Source organism: Amblyomma mixtum, chromosome 2 (genome assembly GCF_055824585.1).
Source record: "Amblyomma mixtum isolate Tamu chromosome 2, ASM5582458v1, whole genome shotgun sequence".
Classification (NCBI taxonomy): domain Eukaryota; kingdom Metazoa; phylum Arthropoda; class Arachnida; order Ixodida; family Ixodidae; genus Amblyomma; species Amblyomma mixtum.
In genome coordinates this window covers 117,777,592-117,795,123 of record NC_143013.1, presented here as the reverse complement: position 1 = coordinate 117,795,123, position 17,532 = coordinate 117,777,592, and the positions used below count along the sequence as shown (strand labels likewise).

General features: G+C 46.9%; 1 protein-coding gene across 4 annotated transcripts in view; it reads left to right on the top strand.

The window, feature by feature from the left end:
• The window catches only part of LOC149360711 (DCC-interacting protein 13-alpha-like), a 77,357-nt gene that overhangs the window by 15,753 nt on the left and 44,072 nt on the right, over positions 1–17,532 (top strand). For all 4 annotated transcript variants that reach the window (XM_089572462.1, XM_089572461.1, XM_089572460.1 and 1 more), the window contains 7 exons: positions 201–275; positions 2,175–2,262; positions 7,199–7,240; positions 8,409–8,521; positions 10,414–10,592; positions 16,320–16,478; positions 17,005–17,089. In XM_089572462.1, the coding sequence (XP_089428588.1) occupies positions 201–275; positions 2,175–2,262; positions 7,199–7,240; positions 8,409–8,521; positions 10,414–10,592; positions 16,320–16,478; positions 17,005–17,089 (741 nt within the window). The remainder of the gene's footprint in view (positions 1–200; positions 276–2,174; positions 2,263–7,198; positions 7,241–8,408; positions 8,522–10,413; positions 10,593–16,319; positions 16,479–17,004; positions 17,090–17,532) is intronic.

The following is a 17,532-nucleotide window of genomic DNA, read 5'->3' as shown; positions in this document are numbered from 1 at the left end:
TCTCTTCTTCACCCCTTTATCCCGTCTGTTGCATAATCTCTTTGTTTGAATCAGTGCTGTTGCTGCTTGGCATGTGTTAAGTTGGTGCCCATCTGTCAACACTGGCAGTGCAACTTGCCGTGAAATGCCCCGGGACAGTGCAGGAGGTGATGTGTGGGAGAATGTGACATTGTTGGGACTTGTTAAAATCTTGCGTGCAGGATTTCCCCCTGGACACTGACCCTGACAGTATCCTCCGGTGCACACTCAGGCAGCTTTCCAGCAGCCTCGAAGAGGTGGGTGGCATGGTGCTTCAGCCTTGTTTGTTGTTGCTTTACTCATCATCATCACCATCATCATCAGCCTGACTACACTCACTGCAGGGCAAAGGCCTCTCCCATGCCTCTCCAATTAACTCTATCCTTTGCCAGTTGCGGCAAACTTCTTGATCTCATCCGCCTACCTAATTTTCTGCCGCCCCCTGCTATGCTTGCCTTCTCTTGGAATCCACTCCGTTACCCTTAAGGACCAGCGGCTATCTTGCCTTCGCATTACATGCCCTGTCCAAGCCCATTTCTTCCTCTTGATTTCGACTAGGATGTCATTAACCCATGTTTGTTCCCTCACACACTCTGCCTGCTTCCGATCTCTTAACATTGCACCAGTAATTTTTCTTTCCATAGCTCGCTGCGTTGTCCTTAACTCAAGCTGAACCCCTCTCATTAGCCTCCACGCTTCTGCCCCATAGATGAGTACCGGAAGATACAGCTTTTGTAGACTTTTCTCTTGAGGGATATTTCAAACTGCCATTCATGATCACTCATTCATGATCACTCATGCTTCACTCAAACGCAGGCCAATTTTCGAGCTAAAGTTTAGCAAAACAGTTCCTGTACCTGGTTTTTGCTGTGTTGTGGGTCCGTCGGGATACTGTACCCAGTGCAAAGCTATCCATTGAAGGCATTTCAAGATAAACTTGATTATCACATTTCTGTGCATGGCTGGTTCATGCCAATTGTTACAAAATACAACGGCACTTACCATGCATGTGATTGTAGCCTTGAGTGGGGGGTGTGCTCTTGAGCTTGGAGGAGTCCTCTGGTAGTGTATAAAATCTTTCTGAAAACGTCCCTCTCCTGTATCCTCTTTTTATCTCTTTTAGGCTAGGTAGCTTGAATATGAATAGTTTGTGCAAACTTCCCATCCTTGCAAGCAAAAATAGATGGAATTCTTGGGATCCCTGCCCTGCTAATCATAGTAGCTAATCAGGATCGCTTTTCATTTCATATGAGTTCTAATTGTTGTCACAAAATTATTTTCTAGCTGTATTATTCGTGGAAAAGTATTAGCAACTGTGCTGCTTATTTTGAGATTGTCTTCAACATCTAGCACTACTGCTGGCCTTGACAGTTTTTGTGTGCTGTCTGCGCATAGAAAAAACAAAGTATGAGTTGATTCCTGTGAACTGCCAACACATTCTGCATGAACAAAATGTTCCAGAAATAGGTGCTTGCACTTTGGGCATACTACTACTTTGGGTGAGTAGTGAGTGTATGGCTTCAAGGGGTACTTAAGCAAAATCTTCAAATTGAACAAAAACGCTGAAAATAGATTCTCGGAATGTGATTACACCGAAATCTAGCTGTCACTTCGCATATTTTTCAGGGGATGGTTTTATTTTCGATGTTTTATGAGCAAGCGCCAAGCCCTCCCGGCCAGCGCGAGATGAAGAGCGCGACGTCATTACACCTTCGTCCGAGAGGTAACAGGTCACGTCACTTGAAGTGCGATGTCGCACTGCAGTTTGGGTAGATCAAGCGATAAGGCTCCCAACCTCGGAAGCTGCCGACGCAAAACTGGCAAAACCCGCGAGTAGCGATGGCAGTCGTGCTCCTGCGGGAACAGTGGGCGTGCGGGTTTTATGACGTCTCGTCACAGCTTCCACAGGTGGCCACCAGGTGCAACGATATAGCAATAAATCGGGGGAAAAATGTGCTATCCACCTTTTTTTTACTAAAATCCTTGTTGCATTTGTCAATTTTAGCAGTCAAGCTCTCGTTTACATGTAAAAGAGCAGCTCCAAAAGTTTGGTTCAGTATCCCTTTCAAGTTGTTTGCAAGCTGGTAACCAATGTTGGGACAGTCCTTGATAAGCTGTAACAAGCCATGACAAGCATCATTGTTTGTTCCTTGCAGATCAGCTCCTGGCACCAAATGTGCAGTGCACAGATAGGGGACGGCATGGTCTACCCACTGTCCAGGTTCCTGGAGTCTGACCTCAGAGGTGGGTCTGTGTGGGATTCCTTCTATCGCTGTTCCTCAGATCTCCCGTTGTGGTTGGCGGCGGAGAGAGTGTAAATTCTCAGAATTCGTGGCCACATTGCGGTCCACTTATAGTGGCCGGTGTTTGGTTGTCTTCTCTCTGGCTGTTAGTATAAACTTGTGTTGTGTTTTGGCCGAACCATCTCGCAGAAAGTTCGTGCTCAAATGCAAGCAAAATTCCCACTTGTCAGCTTTTTTTTGTCCCTCTGGTTTGCTTGGAACATTAGACACAGGTGTACAGTTGGCCATCTTGAAATTTTTTGTTTGAGATGACAGACTTTGATAACCTTTTTTTTTTGTTGTTTCTCAAGTGCAATAACACTTGGAGATTTCCGGCGCCCTTCACTACGGCGTCCCTCATAGCCTGAGTCGCTTTGGGACGTTAAACCCCATAAACCAAACCAAACCAAACTTGGAGATAAGCTGGTCTATGGGGCCAAATGTAGGCATGTGCGAATATTCTATAATTTCAAATATTCTGTCAAACAGTGAAGTATTCGGTCTTTGATTCAATCCAGATGTTTGGTTTTCAAAATCGCCAAGTATTCATCTCGAGCGAATAGCGCTTCTCCAAATCTTGCTGCCTGTGGTTTCGGTTCAGTGTACCTCCTTCAGGATGACACTGTGTTGCACTCTCAGCCAAAGCCCTGACTCCACGCCGCGTGTATGCCAGAGCCCGTCTGTGCATGCTCACAGCAACAGATGCAATTAGGTGGAAGCGTGGCGCCCAGATACCTGTCAGATGTCTGCGGCCGTGCTACCTGTGGTGCGCATGCACTGTAACTGGTGCGGCGGCGTGCACCAGAAGACAGATTTAGCATAGCGCGATCCTTTTCCGTGTGCCGCGAGTGTGTACGCACTGACTGGTTCCAACGGGGCAGGTGCGCAAACAGCTGACTGGTGCCTACTGGTGGCCTCAGGGCAATTTGCACATGCTCAATGGCTACCCGCGGGAGTGGATCACGCTAAATAAACCTCATTCGACGAAATTTTCATCAAGCCAACACTAAGTAAAAGAACAGCTATACGTCACTAATGTTCGTCCAATACTCGAGTATGCTTGTGCGGCATGGGACCCTCAAAGCTCTTATCTCATGGAAAAACTTGAACGCATCCAAAACCGCGCTGCCAGGTTTGTTTCTGGCAACTATAATTTCCGTAGTAGCATCACATTAGTTAAAGAAAACCTGAGGTGGAAAACACTGGCTCACCGGAGACTAACCGCAAAATTAGAACTTTTTTTCCAGATATACTCTGATCTCACGGGAATAAACAAGAGCTCATACATTCTACCCCCACATTTCATCTCTGAGCGCCGCGATCATAACTTGAAAATTCTTGTACCGCGATGTTGAACTGATGTGTTTCGTAATTCTTTTTCTCCTCATACTTCTTCACATTGGAATAGGCTTCCCAAGAGCATAGAACAATGTAAAACGGATAAACATTTTCACTCTTTCCTGGCGGCCAATCTGTCGTAGAAGCTTTCCACCTTTTCAGAACTTGTTTTCTCAGACCGCCATTTCAGTGATGCGTTACTATTTTATTTTAGACAATTGTGCCTTATTGTTTATTTTTAATATTTGTGACATGCTCATTTTATGTATATGTTTACTGTTATTGTCCCCCCCTGCTATAATGCCCCTGGGCGCTGCAGGTATTTGTATAAATAAAAAAATAAATAAAAGGACGCAAGGTACCCCTGACTTCCACAGAATGAGTCTTAGCTGACTGCAGCTCACTTTCCAGGCAGCACTGAACAGACACAGACACGGGGAGACGAACAGGACGGGTGCTAACTTACAACTGATGTTTTGTTGCATGAAACCAGGCAGTATAAGCACTTTCTTAACAGAGAAGAAGAAAAAATTCAAAACCATTGAAAAAATAGCAAGCACTCGAACAGCGTTATCGTCCTGTATGTCTCCCTGTGTCCCTGTCTGTTTAGCGCTATGTGGCAAGTGAGCCGTCACCAACTCGCCCAAGCTTCCGTTCTGACTGCAGCTGCTGCAGGCGCGCTTTTCCATGTGAAATTCACTAAACAAGCATGACGGCGTGAGCACAAAGGGAAGCTAGCCCAGGACACGTGAAGATGGGGGCCCGTTTCCAATGCCTGGCACGGGGTGGCGCTAGGCGCATGGTGTGTTTCGCGCAGTGCGTTTTGGTGCGTTTTATGGAGTCAGTGCTTAAAAGCAGCAGCTGTTCAACGACACAATCACATTTAAAGGTGCACTGAAGAGGAATCTGAACTCATCTTTTTGCCACCGGAACTCGATCTACACATTCTCAGCATTCTCAGAAACTTCGATTTATTGCCCTGTGTAGCTGATTTTCCTAATTAAATCGAATGAACGTCCGGCTCCCGCCTTTATTTTTTTAATTCTCCCTCGTACAGTGGGCGGAGTCGACCAACGCGTGGAGTGCCTTGCAGCCACCTACGTGGAGGCTTTGCTTTCACTTTATTTTGTTTTTTAGGTTTCCATGAATAAATAGTTTCATTCGCAGATAATATAGTCGCAAAATAAGCCCGCAGAAATAAAAATACGCGCGGACTATTTGCTTCTACGGACTACTACGTATTACTCCGCCGCTGGCAGAGCGGCAAGCCCCCGGGGGACTGGCTGAAAGGCACTCCACGCGTTGGTCGACTCCGCCCACCGTACGAGGGAGAATTAAAAAAAAAGGGCGGGAGCCGGACGTTAATTCGATTTAATTAGGAAAATCAGCCACACAGGGCAACAAATCGAAGTTTCTAAGAATGCTCGGAATGTGCAGATTGAGTCCCCACGGCAAAAAGACAAGTTCAGATTCTTCTTCAGTGCACCTTTAAGAGCAGTAGTTGGAGGTGCCCACAGACAGGTCTCACACCCTGCAGATACATCGGGACAGCATGCAGGTCGACTCCCCCAGTTTCCAATCACCATTTTTGCACAGTCTACACAGATCCAACGCTTGTGACAAAACTTCAGTGACTTCAGTGCTTTCTCTCTTTTTTCATGTAACAGCCTTGCATGTTCGAAAAATACGTGATTTCCAGAATGCTTACTGTGCTGTTCAACAGTTTTTGTGTGCCAGAAGTGTTCGAAATTATTCGAAGAAAATTACTACTTGTTTTGAATTCACTTTGAATGAAGAAACCACTCTTCACAGGTGCGTAGCCACATACTGATGCCCTTCTGGTTAGGTCACGATGTTATACTAATACCGTATTTACTCGCGTAATAGGCGCACTCGCATAATAGGCGCACCCCTAGTTATGGCGCGAAAAATCAGATTTTTTTATTTCCGCGCATAATAGGCGCACCCCGAACTCGGCACGGTGATCAATACTGTATTTACACGATTGCAAGCCGACGCCTCGCCACCCCCCGCTCCCCAATCTTTATTTTAACAAAGTTTTTGCTGAACTGACTACTAGTCCCTACTAGTGCTGCTGCGGACCCACAGCACGTACAACGACATCGCGTAGAACAGCCGCACACAGTTTTCAGGGATGCTCACTTTAAACGTCTGTTTGGAAAGCTTCATCTCCAGCCGGAAGCGTTCCCGACTTAGGCCCACGAAAACCTCGGCGCTTGGAGTCGCGTACGAAAATTTAGGGACGCCGCAGTCGCAACTGCCGCACTTCTCGGCCACGTCGTATTTTCCGACGTGCCGCACGCTTGCCGTGTTCGAGAGCAAATTCCCAGCCGTCTAGCTGTTAAGGTGCTTGGCCGTCGAGCTAAAACATCAACGCTCCGTGGCAAAGCCATAAACCACGATAACTATCGCGCTACCGCAAATCCCGGCACTTGAAAGCAACAACGAAACAAAAAAAAACGAGCTGGAGATGCGAGGAAAACGATGATGATGATGATGATGATGATGATGGACGGACGGACGGACGGACGGACGGACGGGCGGGCGGGCGGGCGGGCGGGAGCGCCCCCTTTGAAACGGGGTGGTGGCAATTGCCACCATGCTGCTCAGCTTTTCTTTATTTATTATTTTTTTGTTTACTGTGTTGGCAATTCTCATTAAGATTCTCCATCACCTTTGCCTACGGTTTCCTACAATTCTAACCTTATGCCCCATCTCTGCTTTTCAGCCACCAATCCTCCAATCGCTTTTTGCTGACTTCCACTGCAGATTTATTTATATGACCATTGTTATCTTTAAACCCTAGGGCCTCAGGAAGAGTGACTGCGCCTGCATCGACATCCGGATGGATACCATCACATTTGATTATGAGGTGTTCAATTGTTTCCACAGATCTACCACACACTGCACATGTGTCATCTTCTTCGTTAAATTTCTTTTTGTAGCTGTGCGTTCTAAGACACCCTGATCTAGCTTCAAAAAGTAGGGCACTGCCTCTTGAGTTATCATAGAAAAATTCTTTCCTGATCTGCCTTTTCCAGAATCGATATAGTTCTACACTATGTTTCTTTTCCATTGAATTCATCCAATTTTTAACTTCCGCGTTTTTAACCTGTCTTGGCCTTGGCCTTGGCCTTGGGCGCCCTCTGTGGGCTGCGTCTGGAAGCTCCTGCGCGCGTGTGTGGCCTCCGGGACCAAGCGCCCGTTGCGCGCAGCCGGAGGCGATCGCGGAGGCCTCGGCGCGTGCATTCCGATGGCTATTCCCGCGTGTGTGGTGGAAGGTTTCGGTGCGGCCCTTACACGGATCTTTTTTTTTTTTAACATTTTCTTCGCGAAAACGAGGTGCGGCCCTTACATGAGTGCGTTTACATGGTGTGTTCAATTTTGCGAGTCGAAAAATTTCCGGAAATTTTACCCCGCGTAATAGGCGCACCCCGAACTTTGAGCCGGATTTTCTGGAAAAAAAGTGCGCCTATTATGCGAGTAAATACGATATGTACTTTGTGTTTATCTTGTTTTTGTATTTCTTCCGCTTTCAGACATCTTCAACCTGGAGGAACAGTACAACAAGGCCACTGCTGGTGAGTTGATGTGACTGCAGCTTGCCCAGGCATGGCTGATTTTATCTGAACTTATTTAGCAGCTCTTTATTCTCTCTTTAACGGACATCTGTTCTTGGAATGTGAAGTCCCAAACTTTTGTAAGTTTCGGCTGCCTTCGTACATAGTGTTAACATGTTCATGTAGCTGAAGTCATACTTGCAGTGCTCAGTGCCTTGCATTTTCTGCCTCATCAAAATATACTCAGTCAGAAAGGTCAGGCAACAAGCTTAGCCCACGAGCTATGATATAGGAAGCTGGAAGGTTCAGGTGTGTTTGCTCTTGGAATGAAATTACTGAAGGAGAGTAATTTGTCTCTTTGAACAGTTGTACTGACCTTTTGTAATAGGACTTCGATATAAATTTTCTGGGATAGATCTGGGTCTTGTGCTTAAGCAGGGAAGCTGGTCTTAGAAAAAAAATTTTTGTTAATGAAGTTGCAATAATGGAATCTTCAAGAAACATGTATTTTTGCATGCTGATTCCAAATGTGTAATTTAATCTTATGCACAACAAGTACTTGTGCACTTATATAATATGATATGTAACTTTTTGCCGGGGCCTTTCAATAAATTTCGCTGCAGGAAACTTTCTAGGATGCATGCCATTGGCTTGTCTCGACATCAAACTATGGAATAAGGGCAAAATTATTATGCTGCCTATCGTAGAAGTTGAGTTGCAGGTTTTGAAGTTGACACTTCACAAACGGGAAGGAACTGATGATTTCAAAATACAATAACTCGCCTTCTGTGAGAGGCAGGATGATAATTTCACCCTCATTGCATAGCTTGGTGTCAAGAGAAACTGATGGCATGCAGTCTAACAAGTTCTCCGCAGTAGAATTTCTTTCAAACTCTGGGCAAAAGTTACCTAACATTTTGCATAAGTGGACAAGGACTTGTTGCACATAAAATTAAATTACATATTGGTAATCGGCACGCAGAAATGCGTGTTCCCTGAAGATTTCATAGTTGTGACTTCATTAATAAAAATTTATTTCTAAGCCATTCTTCTTCCCCCCTTAAAGAGCTTTATGTGTTGGCACCTGTAAATGGAATTTGATAGAAGTGCAGAGAGGAGCACTACATAAATGTGATATGGTAGACATGACACCGAATCTTCTTCATTAATGATGTCGTTTCGGACGCAGAGCGAGAGCAGGCCCTGGGGCGCTACTGCAAGCAGTCGAGACGCAAGGACACGGACCGGCAGCGGCTGGACCTGAGCGAGGAGCTGTACCTGGCCAACCGCCGCTTCCACACGGTCAGTGGTTGCGTGCGGTCATTCGATGACTCTTTTCTTGAATCAAGGCTTCGTTGACAGAAGGGAGATAGGCAGGCTGGGCTTGTTGCCAGGGTTTAGGGGAAGTTGGCTTATGTCTGGACAACTTGTTCTTCTTTTGTAGTTTTAGCTTATTTCTTGTGGAAGAAATGGGTTTACAGAGACCTGGGTATTTTATCTTGATAGGCATAGGTTCATCATATGCCTAGAGCCGAGCATTGATCAAACTGGTTCATGCAAATAGAGTGACACTGGAGCATCTGCTGGTGGTTGCTTGGTCCAAGTAGAAGCAGCATTTGTTTTGTAGTTAACAAGGTTAACAATTGTGTCTACTATAATTGCATTTTGATGGGCTAGAGTTGAAAAAAAGGCTGACTTCAACTCTCAGCTAGTTGAGGAAGGTGGCTTGGCAAGTTGAAGGTACACTGCCTTCCTGGAAGCTTGCCACGGAACTAGATTATGTAATAATGAGGCGCATGGCTGCCGTAGCCTTTCCAAATCACCCGCAGTGCATGGCAAACAGTCTCAGGACTTTTTTATATGTGTGTGTGTGTGTTTTCCTGTGCTGAGTTGTAAGTGAAATGGTTCTGGGGGCAAGTTCATAAGTTTCTGTCTTGTTTTTTAATGAAATGTTCATCACGGACGTTTCTTTCGGCCATTTTTGTCACAAGTCCTTCAGGGCATCACCTTACTCACTTAATGCTTCCTACAGCTGTGTCTTTTGAGTACAACCAGCAGGGAGACTGCACATATGATGCACTTTTATTTTTTTTATTTGTTCTTCTTTTTGATGTTAGGATGAAGTATCTGGCTACTGGTCAAATATTTAGGGGAATCCCCCAAGGTGGAGTAGATTTGTAATAAGGGGGTAATTGCTCATTGACATGCACCCCAGCACAGCCATACGGCTACAAAGGAAAGCTATACAGCTTTCTCAGAAACTTCGTAGTTAAAGAAAAATTCGTCCCGGTCCGGGGTTCGAACCCGGGACCACCGCTTCACCGGAGCAGTCGCTCTACCAATTGAGCTAACTGGGACGGCAAGCTTGTGGTAGGGCGAGAGCGAATTGATCATTAACTCCACCTTGGGGGATTCCCCTAAATATTTGACCAACACAGTTCCCATTCATACTGAAAACTGCGCAAAAAACGAAGACACAGAACGAGAAGGCACGACACGGGCGCAGACTATCAACTGAATTTTTACTCACATGAAGAGGCCTATATAAGTATCTTCTGCCCTCAGTGAGACAAGCACAAAAATACAACCGCGAAAATCAACCCAAAAAACGTGCACCGTGATGCAACCGTCAATTACTCTTCCAAAAAACTGCGCACAAACAAGACCACGACAACCTTAACGGTCACGCTGATATCACGCAGCGTGGTTTTTGCGCAGTTTTCAGTATGAATTCCTACCAACTAGCCCAGTTTACCGTTCTTATTAACTACAGTTCCCACTTGGAGTTATTGATCAATTCGTTCTCGCCCTACCATAAGCTTGCCGTTCCGGTTAGCTCAATTGGTAGAGCGACTGCTCCGGTGAAGCGGTGATCCCGGGTTCGAACACCGGACCAGGACAAATTTTTCTTTAACTATGAAGTTTCTGAGCAAGCTGTATAGCTTTCCTTTGTAGCCGTATGGCTGCACTCGGGTGGATGTCAATGAGTAATTACTCCCTTATTATCTGGCTACTGTTTATCGACTTGACATGTGTTGCTCCTGGAATGTTGTTGCAGCATTTTGCAGAAGCAGTCAACTCTACTTCAGTCGCATGGGCACGTGCTTGGTACTGGAACTGTGCATCTCAGCTGGTGAAAAAAACAGTGAATAGTGTGTGTACATTGGTTTTGCCGTATTGATGGGACCGTGCAGGTGGCGCTGCAGTTCTACGCCCAGCTGAATGCCCTGCAGTACCGGCGCAAGATGGCGCTGATTGAGCCCCTGCTTGGCTACGTGCACTCCATGAAGTCCCTGTTTGGCATCGCCCACGAGACGATGCACACGGCTGAGCAGGATGAGTTCCTTGCCAACATTGCCACCAGCCTGGGGGAGTGAGTGCACGACTCTTTCTTTCTCTGCTAGGTCAGGGCTCTTGCCTCTGGCTTGCTGGTCCTCCACCACGTTCAGGAGTGGCTTTCGGATTTTTTCTTACTGAATTTTGAAATCTCTTGCTGTACATATGTTCTTAAAGGGACACTGAGGAGAAATTGAAGTTGGCTTGTATCGACAGAATACCAGCTCCTGATTACAAAAACGCCACTCATACTGACAACAAAGCTCTTGTAACGCAGAAAAGAGCAAGAACCGAAATACAGGTATCGCCGCCACAGGCCAAACTCGCAAGTACAAGCGTGATGACGTCATAGGACAAAACAGTGTTGCTAGAACCAATAGTTCTAACAACACTACGATACGAAAAGCTACGAATCACTGAGGCGCAGCCAATGTATGTGCAAATCTCCTTGACGCCGCCAGATGGCGCCACGTACCCGGCGGCTACGGGGAGCGCCTGCAGGACCAGGACCAATCAGTGTCTTTTTACTGGTGGTAGGCGGGCTCCCGGTATTCGGCTAACGGTAACGAGGTACACGGTATGCTAAAGGTGTCTATTTGCTAGAACTTCGTTGATGACTTCGAGAACGGGATCCATCGTAACGCTGGCAAGACGCCGGTGCAAACGTAAACGAAGCGGTGGTAGCGACGGCCGCAATAGCCAATAGATGCCATCAACGTGCGGCCGGCGGTAGCTTTCTTTTCGGCTGCTGCCAGGCCGCACTGCTGGCCGGCAGAAATCACGGAGTCTGCGTTACGTCATGTGCACGTCATGATTCACGTCACTTTGTCCTGTGTCGTCATAGGAGAATCCCAAGTTTGAATCAGAGCGGCGGGAAAAACTTTTTGAACTTCGAATCCAAATTTCTTAGAAATAAATGCATCTTTCGCTGCCGGCTAAGTGGCAGCAAAGCCATGAAATGGCGAACTATCGAATTTTGCTGTAAAAAAAATATTAATAGAGCTCTCCTCAGTGTCCCTTTAAGATGGCACTAGCAAGTTTTGGAACCCCACGTGGTGGGCACTGTTATTTTTCCTTCCTTCCTTCCTTCCTTCCTTCCTTCCTTCCTTCCTTCCTTCCTTCCTTTCCTGTATTCGTGCCTTTCTTTTGTCCCGTCGTCTTCGCGCAGTTTTGTTTCGCTCTAACCATGAACCGACTAGCCCAACATCATGCCTTCCTTCCTTCCTTCCTTTCTTCCTTCCTCTATTGTTTCCATTTTCAAGAAAGGAAGAGGTTGAGGTAAAAGCCGCAAGCAAGCAGCTTGTCAGCCCTCAAGCCCCCTAGGCATAGCGACAGTTTAGACGAGCGGAGCACAGTCACACAATTACAAATAAAACACTCAATACACTCAGAACACAGAGACTATCTGTGCCTACTTCGTGAAACGGTAATGGAAATAACGTAAAGCATACACATGAAAGCACAAATGTATAAATTACTATTAGAATACTTAAGCACATGGGCGTCCAGAAGAGGAGGCGGGTGTCCCCCCCCCCCCCCCCCCCTGGAATTATGGATATTATTTATGCACTAGCTCGTTTTTGGTGCTAACCTACCGCCGCCCCCACCCCCGGACATAGGGTGCCACCCCCCTGGAAAAAGTTGTGCGGACGCCCTTGCATAAGCAGACAATTCTGAATGTGCACGGAAGATAACATAGAGCATTTATCACTTAATGCATTTTACACAATATCCACGATTATTGCACGGATTTTCACTATTATTTTTAGCAATTTGTGAGGGTGCAGGATTAAGAGTGTGTCTATGCCGTCATTACGGAGGGTGTTAAAGGCCTACTTGACCGAAACTTTACCTCGGCTAATTTTGCGCTCGATATAGTGTGGATGTTATTAACAATATTTATATTTAATATTAGGGATGTGAAGCGTCTAGAATTTTGGTTAGAAGCGTTCAAAAACCTCTGTAGCAGACGACGCAGTCCCCTAGGGGTGTGCTCGACAACTAACAAACCTGACCGGAAATGACGCACAATTGAGAGACCGGCATCACCGGCTTGCCAGTTTCAGGCGCTCTGAAGTGAGTGCACGCCCCTTGTAAGCTGGCGTGTTTCTGGCTGTTTTCACCGCGAAGCTCGAAGGTCTCCGAGAAAAAATAAACTGCTGGCATCATGTCGACGAAGTGCATGGCCACGGAAGGGAATATGAGGAATGCGGAAAGCACCATGTGTACCCCTCGACCACAGCCTTTCACCCCCGATCTTGAAAGCTGGTGTCAGCTGTCTGGAGCTCAGGTTTTATCGTGAATTTCCCTCTCTTCTTCAAAAACGATAATGGTGGGTGACTGACGCTTCTGCCTCGCGCTAACCCCTTTTGTGGGTTGGGCTTTGTCAATAGACTTGTCCCGGTCTACATCATGCATCAGAGCACGTACATGTTTCTGGCCCGATCGGCAAAGCATGCCATGAACTGGGTTATAATTCGGAGAAGAAAGGCTTCGAGGCGTCTCTATTCAGGAGAATAAAGAGGAGGGGGGACCGCTTGTCACAAGCTAGCTAAGCCGGTTCAGAAGTTAAAGTGGACAGCGTTGCTCATCGAGCAACGCTGTTGTTTACACCAGGCAGAAGTCTAAGGAGAGGTCTGCTTCGTCTGAAAAGAAATCAACATATGCACACCCGTTTATTGCAGGTACAGCTCTGCCCAATGCGCAATATGCCGCCGTGCACCCAGTGTATCTGCTGCCTCGAAGATTTGCAGGTCGGGCTGAGAATCCTGGAAGGCCACACGAGCGTTACTGAAAACGTCGACTTTCTTACTGCCTCACGCCATTCATACTCGAGGTCGATTGCAGGAAGCTTCAGCGTTACCATTCGAGGCGCGTCTCCAAGACACCAGAGAATTGAACGCATGTTATTTGAATGATAATATTTTCAAAGAATTTTGATTATATGTTCTTCATCATTACTCAGTCGATAGAGACACACTGCCTGCGGTAATTTGCGCGGTGGGCGTATACGGTCGACTGGGGTTCGGCAACCATGCCGTTCTGCCCAGGTGTGTGGTTTGAAAGAATTAGAAAAACCTTTCTGTCCCCGCAATACACAGGCTCTAAGTGGTTCTAGGTAAGTACTGTAATGAACGCAACGCATAAGTTTTTGTTCATTTGAACAGGCATGTATTTTGCAACGCGCAGTGGCTTGCCCGACCGAGGCGCGCAAAGATGAACCAGTCCACCATCGGCACCGCACTGATGCCACGGTCCTCAAAGAGAAAAATATATATTTATTTTGCACCACAAATTTTGCTTCTGGCATATTCTTTTGCTTAACGCAGCACTTAATTCTCTTGAGCTTTCTTTTTAGACATCCAGCTGTTTTTATTGATTTAACTCGTGTTCACAGCACCTGTTCCAAATTTCTGTGCACAGGCAGGAATACCTTTCAACGGGGGAGAAAAATGAGAAGAAAAAAGGGAAGGCAGGTCATTTTTTTTTATCAAGACAACAACCATATTGCACGCACAGCAGAGCGCACATGTGCTGTTGGCACGCGCGTGCCCGCTCAAAAAAGCCGACTTTATAATACAAGCACTTCTACTTGGCCTCCATTTGAATATGCTTCCTTCCTCCGCTATATCCAAACTTTGCACAAGCTGTAATCGAATACTGCCAGGCAAACAGCGTTCACTAGCATTGCGGCGCGATCATATCCGCTGAGGTTGAGCCAGGACTTTTCTAGTCTACTACAGCAAATAAAACACGTTTAAAACTTTTTCTAGGGCGTTTCATCCGTTTTCAAGATGTGTGTTTTCACATATAACCAGTATTTATCGCGCAAAGTGCTGCATGCGCCACCGCTACCAGCGCTTTGCTCGAGCCGCAACGAGCAGACGCTCCGAACTCGTCCGGACTAGTCTTAAACATGTGTCACTTCCGGCGGGCGGCAATGGCGCCCGTTTTTCCAGTTTCGGTATTGAAAGCACCAATTTTTGCGTGCCTTTTTCACTGTAACGGCTTGAAACTGGAGCGTAATGTTTTGTGGGTAGCATAATACGGGAGTGTACTATGAAAAAGCAACCTTTTTACGGTTTGAAAAATTTCGGTCAAGTAGGCCTTTAAGTATTCGTGGCAATGTGCTTTTTAACACCTGTAAACCATGGTTGGTTCGGCAGCGAGGTACATTCCAAAAACCTGATCTTCTGGTGCGGTAAGGGGGAGTGCTTCGTTCAAGATTGGACAGATTAGTTAGAGTAGCGTCATTCGACCAGCCAATCAATGCATTGCCAACTGAACCATTCGTTCAAAGTGCGAGAGGATTACTTGGCTTGTTGAGCGAAAATTTTGCTGTTGCCAGAAAGCCGTGGCAGGCATGCATGGCAGAAACGTGACCTGCGAATGATGTCATCACCCCTGGCCTGGAGCACTAGACCATCACAAGGCGGGGGTAGATGAAGAAAGAAAGTCCACTTTCTTGGTGACTGGAAAAAGGTTTGGAGGTGCCCCACCTCCTCCCTGCAAGGCAGTGTTATTGAAACTGGGCAACCTTTGTTGTAGTTTTGCAGCTGGGTTTGTTGAGCGGTGTTTTTTATTTTTCATCGTCAGAAGGGCTTAAGGATCTGGTGTAGCCAAACGAAGTAGGTCGTATTTCTTAACAGTCTGCACAGTTATGCATGGCTCGATTTGCAGTAACTGGCGTATTGAAACATGTTACCTGGTCAGCTCGCATGGAGAGCCGCCGTGCTAATTTTTGAAATTGGAAGGAAGTTAAGGCCTTTGCATGCTTGGTAAAATAGTCATGCTTACAGTAAAGCACTGAAAACGGGGGAAAAAAGAAAGTGCTTTTGGCATGCCTGTTGAACCAGGCTAGCTGTGATTCTAAGCACAGCCAAAAACGACATCAGTGCTTTACGATTGGGTTTTGTTAGCTTCAAGTAAGCTGTCTTGTAAGAAGCAGTTCAAGCTCAGTCCTGCTTGTTTGTTATTTTTTTCTTTATTTTAATTTAAGAAGTAACTATACTTACAAGAGAACTTATGAGCTGCACCACTCATTGCACGTGCTCATAACACTGCTCTTAGCTGACAACGTTCAGCAGATTTTATACTGGTGACCAAAAGAGCCTGTAGCAGCTGAGACAACTCAAGGTAAAAATTAATTAGGGTGTCCTAGTGCGTGGTGTGATGAGTGGGGCTACACAGGGTACTCCAGAGAGTTGAGGAGGCCATTCATGAGGTTCTGTCAGATCATGAATGGCAGTTTGCCAATATCCCTCAAGGGAAAAGTATACAACAGCTGTATCCTACCGGTACTCACCTATGGGGCAGAAACGTGGAGGCTAGCAAAGAGGATTCACCTTAAGTTGAGGACAACACAGCGAGCTATGGAAAGAAAAACGATAGGTGTAACGTTGAGAGATCGGTAGCGGGCAGAGTGGGTGAGGAAACAAACGCGGGTTAATGACATTTTAGTTGAGATCAAGAGGAAGAAGTGGGCTTGGGCAGGGCACGTAATGCGAAGGCAAGATAACCGCTGGTCCTTAAGGGTAACGGAGTGGATTCCAAGGGAAGGCAAGCGTAGCGGGGGCGGCAGAAAGTCAGGTGGGCGGATGAGATTAAGAAGTTTGCGGGGATACGGTGGCTGCAACTGGCGAAGGACAGGAGACATGGGAGAGGCCTTTGCCCTGCAGTGGGCGTAGTCAGGCTGATGATGATGATGATGGTATGGGATTGGCGTGCGCTATAGAGCCACTGGTGACCGCCATCGGCCTTGCAGGGTGCAGAGGGAGCTTCAGCTGCAGACGGAGCGGGCGTCGCTTCAGGCGGGGGCATTGGCACGGCAAGGGGAGGAAAGCGCCGCCTACCTTGCCGAGGGCTCCTCCCCTCCGGCCCAGACGGGCCTCTCCCACAAGTCGGGCTACCTCTTTCAGCGCACGTGAGTAGCCAGCATGGCAGCAGGTGCTAGGCATGTCCAGCACACGAGCAACTGATGCTAAGTGTTTTGGATAGTTGTCTCGGACTTCATTGTTTTTTCTCTATTGCATTGCTTGTGGATCAGTTACATGATGCAGTCTTGATCATTGCTGGCCGCAGAAGTTTTGAAAAAGCTAGATTAATTGTTTTAAAGGAAGTTAAAATGCAATTCATAGACACCTGTCATGGCGCTACTCTAGTTTTGTATGGAATTTGTATTACACACAGTGTAACAATTAGATTTGTGAGCAGAATGAACTTGACTCTCATTTTGGGACTGTTTTGTGTTTGTACACTTGGGATAAAATGTGTGGTTGTATCGACCTGGTTTTCCTTCTAAAGAATGTTAATTTGAACTGTATGGCTTGTTCTTTCCAAGCTCCGTTGGAGTCTATGTAAAGCACAGCCCATCAATTCGAATGTGAATCTAAAGCTAAAGAAGCCCCCCCCTTCCCCCCCCCCCCCCCCCCCCCCTTGTCTGTGCCCAGGAAGATAGCAGGCATGGTGAGCCGTTGGGACCGGGCGTACTTCTACACCCTCGGCTGCCACCTCATGCACATCCCAAGGGGCGAGGTGGGTTTGCTCTGTGGCCTGTCCTGTCTTTTGAGCACATGTGGTCACTTTCACGTGCTTGCACATACTCTTTGTCCAATCACGCACAGATGAGGCAACTTGCTGGCCAAGTTGGCTACGGTATTCCATAACTACAGCGCTGTTACGAGACACCGTAAGGTAGGCTCCAGTGACGAGCGAATCGGGAATTTCTGTTGTAATTTTCCGATGGTCAGAGTCTGCGGTTCGGTGTCGGGCAGTTTTGTTGCGTTAGTGAGACTGCACCAGGTTTTCGCCTCGTCGCGTAGCCGGTGGCCGGTAGGCACGAATGGCCTTGAACGGCCGTTGCTTACTCCACCAGGTGGCGTCGCCGTCGTCGGCGCCGCGCGCGTGGTCGCTCGCTCCCGCCAGATGCGTGCTCTCCACCGAGGTAGAGGGTGAGGAGGTGAAAAAGGCAAAGCGCC